This window comes from Malus sylvestris, chromosome 2 (genome assembly GCF_916048215.2).
Source record: "Malus sylvestris chromosome 2, drMalSylv7.2, whole genome shotgun sequence".
Taxonomy (NCBI): domain Eukaryota; kingdom Viridiplantae; phylum Streptophyta; class Magnoliopsida; order Rosales; family Rosaceae; genus Malus; species Malus sylvestris.
The window spans coordinates 5845007-5857621 of NC_062261.1; the positions used below are offsets into that span (position 1 = coordinate 5845007).

The 12615-nt window shown below is 40.5% G+C and overlaps 1 protein-coding gene across 1 annotated transcript; it reads right to left on the reverse strand.

Annotated features, from left to right (window-relative positions):
* Positions 1-1669: 1669 nt before the first annotated feature.
* LOC126605712 (uncharacterized) lies at positions 1670-10927 on the reverse strand. Its single transcript, XM_050273149.1, has 16 exons — positions 10112-10927; positions 9321-9446; positions 6649-9246; positions 6425-6562; positions 6044-6136; positions 5751-5879; positions 5527-5661; positions 5258-5437; positions 5073-5144; positions 4874-4975; positions 4658-4759; positions 4164-4535; positions 3793-4083; positions 3233-3622; positions 2890-3133; positions 1670-2797 (listed from the first exon to the last, which is right to left on the reverse strand). The coding sequence occupies exons 1-16, from the start codon at positions 10194-10196 to the stop codon at positions 2104-2106; spliced, it is 5751 nt and encodes a 1916-aa protein (XP_050129106.1). The 5' UTR covers positions 10197-10927; the 3' UTR covers positions 1670-2103.
* Between the last annotated feature and the right edge of the window lie 1688 nt (positions 10928-12615).

Sequence of the window (12615 nt, forward strand, 5' to 3'; positions counted from 1 at the left end):
TTAAATCATTCACAAGAACTCACTAAATTGAGAGCTTGATCCTTTGTACTTGTGTAAGCCCTTCACTACTAATAAGAACTCCTCTACTCCGTGGACGTAGCCAATCTGGGTGAACCACGTACATCCTGTGTTTGCTTCTCTGTCTCTATTCATTTACGTACTTATCCTCACTAGTGACCGAAGCAACCAAGCGAAGGTCACAAAACCTGACACTTTCTGTTGTACCAAAGTCTTCGCTGATTTTGTGCATCAACAGGGTTTAATACTCACACCTCGATTAAACTTCTAATTAATTTTCAATTCAAACATTTCCAAAATAATAATAAATTAAATTAAATTAAGTTTGTACCTATTAGTTTTTTTATATATATATATAAAAAGATTCTCAATTTTTAATCTTAAATGTACCCATTCATATAATTTTTCAATTTTTTTAATCTTAAATGTACCCATTCTCAAATATATCAATTTGTTATATTTAAAATGTACCTTTTTTTTAATATAAAATCCTTTCAAAATTTTTATCCATGTTTAAACTTATATGGGTACATTTTTTTTCATTGATTTGAGAATGCATCCATGTTTTGGTACAATAACTTTTTTTGTTAATTTTGGTTAATGTACCCATACATATATGTATATACACACACACAATATAATAGAGAGTATAATTTATATTTTATTATTTTTAATCCCATAAATTATGGGTTTTATTTAAAATCTCATTAATATAAACAATTACAAATTTCAATTTTTAATTTTTAATTTAAAAAATATAGTAACTTACATTATTACATTAATGTCAGGGACCTCAATCAAAAACTAAAAACTAACAAGGTTTCAATCAAAGAATATTGATAGTTAGGGACCGCATCCAAAGTGTCCTTTTTTTTTATGTATTTGTTGCATAGGGTGACAAAGCAATGACAATTTACAAGACAAGAACTACACCGAAAAATCAAGCTTTTAAGTTGCATCATGCTTGGAATATCCTCAAGGATTGTCCGAGGTGGGGAACCGATGCGAATCAACAATGTGGAAGATTATTTCATAATGAAGCCCCACCCCCAAATGATGTCAATGAATGTGTGAATTTTGCCGACAATGAAGGTGTCGACCAAATGAGCCCAACTTCTTCTTTTCCAAGGCCCCCGGGTAGAGATAAGCAAAAGGAAGCAAAGAGAAAAGGGAAGTCCCAAAATCTGATACGTGCACAATTTGCTAGCGAAATGGCAAGAATGAACGAAAACCAGTGCCGTCGGCAAGAAGAATCTGCCCAAATGCTTTTGGCCATGAAGGAACAAGGGGATAGGGAGCAAGAAAGGTACGAAATTAATTTGATAATGGAGAACCTCGACTAATACACTCCAGAGATGAAGAAATACTTAGGTGGTAAGCAAAAGGAAATTTTACGAAGGAATGCCACAATGAATATATTTCAAGATGATGATTCATTCTTTGATAATTTGAGACTAAAATTTTAGGCCAGAAGGATTAGAGTAGAAAAGCTATTTATGGGCTAAATATTTTTAGGTTTTAGGTCACTATTGGAGATGATCTTAGTGTCGGTACAGTGTCCAGAAAGTTCTATTTTTAATTGAAAGTTTATAACCGATTCTAATGGTACGTATTGTCCAAAAGTTCAAATGCATAATTACTGCTCTGGAAGTGAAGGGAAAAGATGGATTAATTTCATGGCAGGAAATGTTCTGTACATTTTTTTTTTTTTTGGAACGGAAAATGTTCTGTACATTCTTGGTAACAAAGAGCGTCCTCTTTCCCTGAATAATACACAAATATCATATACAAATTTACACACACAAAAAAAAAAAAAAAAAAAACTCCAAGTAGCCTATGATCCAAAACTTTTGATGCTTCAACTCTGAAAATTCAGTAGGTTGATCCGAACCCTGCTTATATGCTTAAGCTCCAGTTACCGTTTCAACGTTTATCTACACATCTGCACAACTTTGCTCGTATCCGAGTTCCCATGCTCAGCAGACCTGTCTTGACAGTGTTCTGCAAATGCGCGTTGTTTGCATGGTGATCTGAGAATTAGGAATCGAGCAAGAAACCGAACATTTTAAGCTAGTAAGTAAGCGTTCAATGGGGGGAGCCTTGCCATAATTTGAACATAAACCCGTGCTCGCTCACACTGCCCCCGGATGATCTCCTAAGTCTCTCCCAGAACTGCTTACTCCTTCCTGTTCCCAAAGGACCTGAACTGGAGTGCCTCCTGAATGATTCGGTATCTTGCCTCCCCGTGCTCATTGATGTACTACAAATATTTGACAATGATGCTTCCCGCTCTGTCTCGAGGTCAGAATCATAGGTCAGCATGGAATACTGGTTTTGGAAAGTATCTGGCAACTGTCCTGAGGTAGTATTTGTGTCATCAGCCACATCAATGGACAAATCGCCTTGGCTATAACTCTTTGAACCAAATTCTTTCGCCTCATCAAACTCATTGCATACCAGTTTTAAGGCCTGGACAACCTCGCCCATACAAGGGCGGTGTGATACCTCTGGCTGTACACACATCGAAGCAATAGCTGCCACTTTGGCGATACTTTCAAATGGGACCTCGGATCCTACATTTGGATCTATGATTGCTTCCAACCCTTCTTTACTAGTGAGAAGCGGCCGGGCCCATGCAACTAGGTTTTCTTCACCAGGTGGCTGTGACATGTCTACCGGTTTTCTTCCAGTTAAGAGTTCGAGAAGGACAACCCCATAGCTGTATACATCACTCTTGACAAGAAGATGCCCAGTCATTGCATATTCTGGAGCCACATACCTGAATATTGTCATTAGGAATTTAAAGATGTCAGAAACTGTCACCAATGAGATAATCTGGACACTGAATACAGCAAAGAGGAAATTTCATACCCAAAAGTTCCCATGACCCGTGTTGATATGTGTCTGTTTTCCTCATCCATGGCAGTTCGCGCCAAACCAAAGTCGGACACTTTCGGTGTAAAATCATCTTCTAGCAAAATATTGCTGGTTTTGAAATCCCTGTGAATGACACGGGGGCTGGAATCCTCGTGTAGATACGCCAGCCCCCTAGCAGCCCCAAGTGCTATTTTCATGCGTTGCACCCAATTAAGCGGAGCACTGACCTTGTCAATTCCTGACAGCAAGCAAAATGGACAGAAGCCCTATGTCAAAAAGAATCCTTCTACGCTAAACAAATTCATGAACCGGGCAGGGGTAAGTGGGGGGTGTTTACCATGTAAATGAGATTCCACACTGCCATTAGGAATGAGCTCATAAACCAAGGAGCGGCTATGCACTTCTGTGCATATGCCAATCAACTTGACCAAATTTCGATGATGAAGACGACTAAGCATCTCAACTTCAGCCAAAAACTCCCGACCACCATGATGATCATCTCTTTTTAGAACTTTGACGGCAATCTTGGTCCCGTCTTCAAGAACGCCACTATAAACACGCCCAAAGCCACCTTCCCCAAGTACTCTTGAATCATCATAGTTGTTAGTGGCTCTCTCAATATCACTCGCACTGAAAGTATTAGCGGATCCTGTATATGGTGCACTGCTGGATCCGAATGATAACGACAAGGAACTGTGCCTACTTTCCATCATCGACCCAGCAGTACCTGCAAAACATATACGTTATCTATATTAGAAATGACAGTGTTATATAAGCACTGTCCCATCTTCAAATCATCAGCTTAAGTTACCAGCAATACTACCTGTTCACCTGATCTAATTCCATTAGACACAAAGAAAAGACCTAATTCAATTAGCTTTTGGGGACTCATATTACCTGATGGTTTTCCAGAAGAAGGTAGTGTAGCCCGCGGAATTGCTGCTGGTTGAGAAGAGTGGTCTCTAGGTTTGAACAGAAAAACCCAAGCAGCAGCAGAGCATAAAGCAACTGCTACAAAGGTAGACAAAGCAATAATAGCAATTATCCCACCACTAAGACCATTTTTATTCTTCCTCTTGTGCACGTCAACCCCGAGGGGCTTTGTCGTCCTTCCATTGTTGTCATTACCAGGATACGGCCCCGCATTCATTGCATCAATGTCCAAAGAAGGTGGAGACGGGGGTAAACCTATACATATGTAGTTTGTAAGTTAAGCATTATTGAGACAAATACCTACAGTATGTATGTGCATAAGTCTAAATACATACCTGGATACCGCACAAATAGTACTTCATAGTCGCCAAAGTATGATGCGTTTATAACAACTTCTTTATGCCAAAATCTCTGGGAAGTCAAAAAAGCTGTGGTGTTATCGAACTTTTGCCCGAGGGGAACCAGGTCAATGAGGGCAACTGTCTTGTCTGGTTGCTGGGTAGCTGCATTGGCTCCAATAATGCGGACCTGACTTTGTTGCATAAGAACCCCGACAGCAATTTCCTGGGCTAGCTCTGAAACCAAGGGAAAGAAGGTATACAGTGCGACACTAAGTCGCAGTCCAACTTGCAGAGGCAAGACACAGCCACAAGGTGACCCAGGAGGGGTATTTGTATATGGATCGGTGCAAATAGTTGACGAACAATCTGCAAAAAGGAAGAACCTTTGCATTACATTTTTGTATGAACTTTGAAGAAGAATGTTGTAGGATCAATAACGAGAGTAGAAACACCAGTTAACAGGTAAAGAAAATTGCTAGCTTATGTACCTTGATTGGGAGGTGGTGGTGGGAATACTTGAACTAGTGGCAGCGGTGGTGCCCCTTTTGGGCTCTTTGCTGGAGCTCCAGATGGAGAAATCTTAGGGCGCACTTATTATTCCAAACATGTAATTATTGGGTAAGGTATTGAGTAGACAATTAGATAAAAAAGTAAGTTCAGAAATAAAATCATCACAGAGAACCAGAGGCAAGATTATTTCTTACATTTGGTTTCGTGAGTTGGTCCTTTTAAAGATGGAGAAGGAGCAGGCGAAAAATGGCTCACTGATGGAGCATCAGGCAAACGAGATGGAGAGACTGAAGACGCTGACGTGTAGAAATTGTGTTAGCTTTGAACACCAAAGTTTGGTCCATTTCTCAGGTGAGAGATGAAATAAAACACCAAAGTTCAATGCTTTAGTACCTGGATTTAGGGGTGGCGGAGCATAGTGTCTTTGCCTGCCTGTTTGAAATGATACCGGTGGCATCACTGGGCCTGTATTAAGTATTGAAATGATAATTTAATAATGTCAAAAGAACATGATAAGCTGTGTAATAACATTTTCATAAGTGTGACTTAGCACATGTAGTTCAGGTGAAACATGAAACCTGGCTGTTCTGGAGTGGGAGGAGAAACCAGATATGATGGCGCTTGATGATTCTTATGGAAAGTCATTGAAGGTGAAGATGCAGGAGAATGTTGCCCTTTATCAAAAGGTGGTTCAGGGGATGAAATAGACGGTGCAGGAGCAAGTTTATAATGTCTCACAGGTTTGTGGACAGCAGGAGCTAAAGAAGAAAATAGAACCTAGACTTACAAACCTGACAACATAACTTTCAAGTAGCAAACAATATGAAACACGTGATTTTTTTTATACCTTTAGCTGGGGTATGGCCCATGGGTGGTGATGGTTTGGGAGTGTCATATGATGGTGCAACAACTGGTATTCGACCCCTTTTCCAGTTAATGCTCGGGGGAGGAGATGAAACCACAGGTTTGCGGACGGAAGGAGCTACAGCAGAAAACAATATGTAGAATCAAAACTTTGACAACACAAACTTTCAAGCAGAGAAAAATATGGAATATGCAGTTTTTCTATACCTTCAGCTGGGGTATGACCCACGGGTAGTGATGGCTTGGGAGCTTCATATGGTGGTGCAAGAACTGGAAAATGACTCCTTTTCCCGTTGATGCTGGGTGGAGCAGATGATGCAGGAGAGACTTCAGGATCTGCAACCTCATATTAGGGGTCAGTCAACTGTTACAATGGTTAGAAAATTATTTTGAACTGCTAAAAAACAACGATTCAATGAGGTATTAAACTGATGCAATTAGGTATCACAGTGTGAACATTAAAACTATAACTTTATACTACGATTTTTCTGAAGCAGTACCAGGAAATGTAGATGGAGATTCTCCAGGTGTAACTGGGTGAATGGATGGCGGGTTTTGTGGAAAATTGCTTGTTGGTGATGCAACTGGTACTGCTTTTCAGAGAAAAACAAATGGGTCATTTTCACTAGTTTGTACAATGTAAAGTTTATATGTGATCGTTTAAGGAGAAAAAAGGGGGTGGGGGTGGAAGGCGCACCAGGTAATGTAGGTGGTGCTATATTTGGTGTGATCAGATGGACTACAGGTGGATTTAGTCCCAATACCCTCCGGAAAGATGAAATACGTGTTGTATTTTGAAAAATAAATAAATAAATAGACAAGATACTGCTTATAACCAGCATCTGAAAACTAATAATGTAATAACAAAATGCTACATCTACCTGGAGCAATTGGTTCTGGTATGGGAGCCTTATTGTCTGGCGCATGTCTTTGAGGAGCAAATGGTGAAGTTTCTGGTGTACTTGAATGGATGGCCGGTGAAATTTGTGGCAAATTCCCGGGTGGTGTTTCAACGGGTACTGGACAATGTGATACAGAAAACATTTGGTTGGAACCAATTTAACAGAAAAATCATCACAGAAACAGCTCTAGGGCTTTAATCTACCTGGAGCAACTGGCACTGAGATAGGACTCTTATTGACTGGTGCCTTTGTTTGAGAAGCAGTTGGTGGCATAGACGGTACATGACCTTCAACAATTGGCGGGGGATGAGCATTAGTTGGCGGCATAGACGGTACATGACCTTCAACACTTGGTGGTGGAGGAGCAGTATTTGGTGGTGCAGACGGCACATGAACTTCAATACTTAATGGTGGAGGAGCATTATTTGGTGGCATAGGCAGTGCATGGCCTTCGACACTTGGCGGTGGAGCATTATTTGGTGGTGCAGAAGGTACATGAACTTCAATGCTTAGTGGTGGAGGAGCATTATTTGGTGGCATAGGCGGTACATGGCCTTCAACACTTGCAGGTGGAGGAGAATTAGTTGGTGGCATAGATGGTACATGACCTTCAACATTTGGTGGTGGAGGAGCATTATTTGGTGGTGCAGTAGGTGCATGAACTTCAATGCTTAATGGTGGAGGAACATTAATTGGTGGTGTGGGCGGTACATGACCTTCAACACTTGGTGGTGGACGAGAATTAGCTGGTGGCAGAGATGATACATGACCTTCAACACTTGGTAGTGGAGGAGCATCTTTTGGTGGCACCGACGGTGCTTGACTTTCAACACTTGGTGGTGGAGGAGAAGCATCTTTTGGTGGCAAAGACGGTACTTGACTTTCAACACTTGGTGGTGCAGGAGCATTATTTGGTGGCTCTGACGGTACATGTTCAGTACTTGGTGGTGGAGAAGCAGTTTTTGGTGGCATAGGCGGTACATGGCCTTCAACACTTGGTGGTGGAGGAGAATTAGTCGGTGGCATAGATCGTACATGGCCTTCAACACTTGGTGGCGGAGGATCATTATTTGGTGGTGCAGTAGGTACATGAACTTCAATGCTTAGTGGTGGAGGAACTTTAATTGGTGGCGTAGGCGGTACACGACCTTCAACACTTGGTGATGGAGGAGAATTAGCTGGTGGCAAAGATGGTACATGACCTTCAACACTTGGTAGTGGAGGAGCATCTTTTGGTGGCACCGACGGTGCTTGACTTTCAACACTTGGTGGTGGAGGAGAAGCATCTTTTGGTCGCAAAGGCGGTACTTGACTTTCAACACTTGGTGGTGGAGGAGCATTATTTGGTGGCTCTGACGGTACATGTTCAGTACTTAGTGGTGGAGAAGCAGTTTTTGGTGGCATAGGCGGTACATGGCCTTCAACACTTGCAGGTGGAGGAGAATTAGTTGGTGGCATAGATGGTACATGACCTTCAACACTTGGTGGCGGAGGAGCGTTATTTGGTGGTGTAGTAGGTACATGAACTTCAATGCTTAGTGGTGGAGGAACATTAATTGGTGGCGTAGGCGGTACACGACCTTCAACACTTGGTGATGGAGGAGAATTAGCTGGTGGCAAAGATGGTACATAACCTTCAACACTTGGTAGTGGAGGAGTATCTTTTGGTGGCACCGACGGTACTTGACTTTCAACACTTGGTGGTGGAGGAGCATTAGTTGCTGGCGCTAACGGTACATGAACTTCAGTACTTAGTGGTGGAGGAGCAGTTTTTGGTGGCATAGGTGGTACATGGCCTTCATCACTTGCTGGTGGAGGAGAATTAGGAGGTGGCATAGATGGTACATGACCTCCAACACTTGGTGGTGGAGGAGCATTATTTGGTGGTGCAGAAGGTACATGAACTTCAATGCTTAGTGGAGGAGGAACGTTAATTGGTGGCTTAGGCGGTACATGACCTTCAACACTTGGTGGTGGAGGAGAATTAGTTGGTGGCACAGACGGTACATGACCTTCAACACTTGGTGGTGGAGGAGCATTATTTGGTAGCGTAGATGGTACATGAACTTCCATCCTTAGTGGTGGAGGAGCACCTTTTGGTGGCAGAGACGGTACTTGATTTTCGACACTTGGTGGTGGAGGAGCATTAGTTGCCGGAGCTGACGGTACATGAACTTCAGTGCTTAGTGGTGGAGGAGCAATTTTTGGTGGCATAGGCGGTACATGGCCTTCAACACTTGCTGGTGGAGGAGAATTAGGAGGTGGCAAAGATGGTACATGACCTCCAACACTTGGTGGTGGAGGAGCAGTTTTTGGTGGCATAGGCGGTAGATGGCCTTCAACACTTGGTGGTGAAGGAGCATTATTTGGTGGTGCAGTAGGTACATGAACTTCAATGCTCAGTGGTGGAGGAACATTAACTTGTGGCGTAGGCGGTACATGACTTTCAACACTTGGTGGTGGAGGAGAATTTGTTGGTGGCACAGATAGTGCATGACCTTCAACACTTGGTGGTGGAGGAGCATTATTTGGCAGCGTAGACGGTACAGGAACCACAATACTTAGTGGAGGAGGAGCACCCTTTGGTGGCACAGACGGTACTTGACTTTCAACACTTGGTGGAGGAACATTATTTGGCGGCGCAGTCGGTACATGAACTTCAGTACTTAGTGGTGGAGGAGCAGTTTTTGGTGGCATAAATGGGACTTGACCTTCAACACTTGGTGGTGGAGGAGCACTATTTGGGGGCAGTGTGGCGGACAGAAGAGGGGGCATTGCAGGCGGTGGGTGCAAATTGGACCCTGGCATGTCAAATTAGGAGTTTAACCAGATGATCTTAACTTCTAATCTATAACAGCAGAGCTATGGGACTTACCATTTGGCTGTAATGCGGGGATTGGTACATTGCTTGTGAACGACCTTCTGTCAGTGAGAGGAGGGGGTGCTGTTTCAACGGGAGGATTCACGGAGAGAGGTTCTGGTGATGGTGATATATTTAACCCTGAGAGAAGGCATATGCTGTTGCTTAGAAGAAGAAAACTAAAGCAAGCAATGGAAATCTGATATCTTAAAAGCCCTTTTATATTATATGTTCTTATTACCAAAAGTATTATACTTCATAGTTGCAGTACGATTTAGACTTGGAACAGCGTTTCATCAAATGAAACATATGGTAAGGCATTTCCCAGATCAAGATGAAACCGGAACTAGGATTTGCTAAACAGCCGAACTTCTCACCACAGTCATTTCAAAAACATAGCATTACAATTTCCGGCCATCACCATGCACTAGAAGACCCACTAGCTGTGAGCTCCGGTCATAAATTTACACTCGGGCAGTATTCAGAAGACAATTCAACAAGACATGAACATGCTCAGATCAAAGAACATGCCGAAATTCGATTCATTTAGTCACTTCCTAGCATACTTCATATATCCATTCGGACCATTCCCACAGAAATGTGATTGCAGAACTTGATCACAAACAATACCGACACGAAAATTTCACACACTCAGATTACTACAATGTTGCTTAATCACTAAATCCTCTGAATCATATCAGAATTAACAACTTAATCCAACAGTTCGTTCTAAATTCCTAACAATGTTTATGTGAATTGTGAAACATCAAAACTTCAACAGAGATTTGCAAAGATTAAAAATTTACCTGCAGATCCTTGGAGAGCAAAAGCAAAAGCTAAAGCTAACCCAATGACAAAGAGATTAACCAGCTGAAGAATGGCTGGCATCATCACCAAATCTCAAAAATCTCCGCACCCAAAAAACTCCTCCAGAGTAGGAAGTAACTACTAATTAGAGAGCAATAAAATAATAAAAGTAACAGTAACAATGATTAAATTAATAAATTAACCACTGTATTAAATTATTAATTGAGTTGTAACTTGAAGCAAAATTAAAAGGGGTGATTTTATTGGTTTAAAAAATTCCTACAAGCAGTGAGAGCAAAGCAATGAGAAGGCAACCCAGAAAAGGGTTTGGTGAAAACAGCTAGGAGAAGCAAAACTCTAGCTTTCTGAGAACAAAAGCTCTGGAATTTGCAGAGCTCAGGGAGGTCCATGAAAGAGAGAAACTTTTCAACAGACATGAGTTGCAAAACCCAACTGGGAAATTTGGAAATTAACCAGAAAATCAAAATTTTTGTAGCTTATGTACACGCACACAGCAAACTTACAGTGCTGAAGTGACAGATTTTGAGAGTGAGAGAGAGAGAGAGAGAGGGAGGGAGAGGTTTTTGAGTGGGGTAGAGAGAGAAAGGGACGAGTTCGAGGGAGTTCTTGGTGGTTGATATTTTATAGTGGGGAAGGGTTAGATTGTTTAAAGTACAATACTTCTATTTGGGGTTGAAATTCTTGGGACCTTGATTTTAATGGGTTTTTACTCGACTTTCAGTTTCTTCTTTGGTTGGCTGTTTTTCCTGTTGGTTGGCCAGGGATAGTGGACTTCAACTGACGAAGGAGAGAAATTTAGATGCAATTGAGTGGTATTGCGAGAGGAAAGCCGAAGAAAAATACACCAAGTTGCGGTCCCCGTTTGAAATTTTTCTGTATGATTTGATATTTTCACGAAATTATTGAAAAATCAGAGAAAGGAATGGAAAGAGACTTCACCACATGTTGGAGAAACACTTAAATTTCAACTGTACTCGACAGATTTTGTCGATATTTTTTACATCTCGATTAAGTATTAGAGAAAATCTTATATTTTTCGTCTAAACTAATGTTTAGTATCCCCTTAAATTTTGTTTTAAATTTTCACGTTTATGAACAAATTTTGATCTTTTCCTTCAACGGCATTGATATCGTTATCGATATTTCTACAATTTGTTTATTAATATTTTCACTGATACAGATATTTTAAACACTAGTTGTACCCGAGATTATGCGGAGTATATAGTCTTTTGGGTGTGAGGTGTCAAAACCAGGGTTTGACACGTCAGCCTCCTTTTGTGATTTAGATATTTCAAATTTCAAACCTTATTTTAGTGCATTTTAAAAGACCATGCATTATATATTCTACAAGTGTATGGTTTAGCAATCAGCATCCTCATAAGATAGAAAGTAAATATCTTTTTGATCGGTACATATTTGATGGATTGAAGTAGAAGCCTTTCTTCTTTCTTTTTCTTTGGTGGGCTGCAAAGTGAAAAGAAACAAAGCAGTTTTTGTTAGTTGCATATACGATCATGGACTAATCGTACAGTTTTTGAGTGTGACGATCACATCGAAAATTCTTAAACGTCGGATTCATAACTTCACCAAATGCAATTCTTGAACTGAAAAAATGAAAATCATAAAAAATATGTTTCCAAGTGAATTTATTTTTGTTTGGTGAGGTTCCTAACATATACTGCAATTTATGAGAAGCCATTTAATCCTTCTTAAAAGGGTTGAATTGAGTATTTATTTATGGGGTCCGAAAGATTTTTCAGTGTGCAGAAAACATGGTTCAATATATTAACTGTAATAATACAAATGGTTTGAAACGTTTTTAAAAAAAAAAGTTTCAACTAATCGCTTGGTGTACTAGGCTGTGCTCCTGGCACTTTTTTTTTTTTGAACAATCGATATTATCTACACTAAAGGGAGGGGGTGACCTTAGCCTCACAATGGGTTAGCAATAAATTGGTGCAAATTCGCCTTTGGCGAGATTTGACTTATCAATGAAGAGAAATACCACTAGACTGTAGTACTAGTGGCTGCTCCCGACACATTTAAAAAAAAAAAAAAAAAAAACTAACGAAAAGTCCAAAAAAAACTTCCTTTTAATGAAAAGTTTTTTTTAAAAGTATAGTGAATAGTAGGGGTGGTATTGGTACGATTACCGTACCAAAATTCATGTACCAATTACCATACCAAAATTTTGGTATGACAAAATCCATTACCATTACCGTGCCAAACTTTCAGTATACCGAATTTCGGCATGTCAAATAGTTCGGTTGACGTGGTATAGTAATGGTAATTATCACTTTGTTTTGGGCCAAAATTTGATTTTTTTAACCCTATTTAAGGTCCAAACGTGTTTTGACCACTCCCTTTGGGTTTCTAAATTTTTTTTATTTAATTATGAGAATTTTATAGAGATTCATTTAAGAAATAGGAAGTAAATAGATGGAATAATTGCTGAAAGAACCCAATATCCCTAAAAAAAATG

Excerpts from the sequence above, each read along its gene's own strand:
- LOC126605712 (XM_050273149.1), bottom strand. The coding sequence starts at position 10,196 with ATGATGCCAGCCATTCTTCAGCTGGTTAATCTCTTTGTCATTGGGTTA. Across the intron at positions 5,662-5,750 it reads GGGTCATACCCCAGCTGAAG|CTCCTTCCGTCCGCAAACCT; the intron begins GTATAGAAAAAC and ends TTTCTGCTGTAG. Across the intron at positions 5,438-5,526 it reads GGGCCATACCCCAGCTAAAG|CTCCTGCTGTCCACAAACCT; the intron begins GTATAAAAAAAA and ends TTTCTTCTTTAG.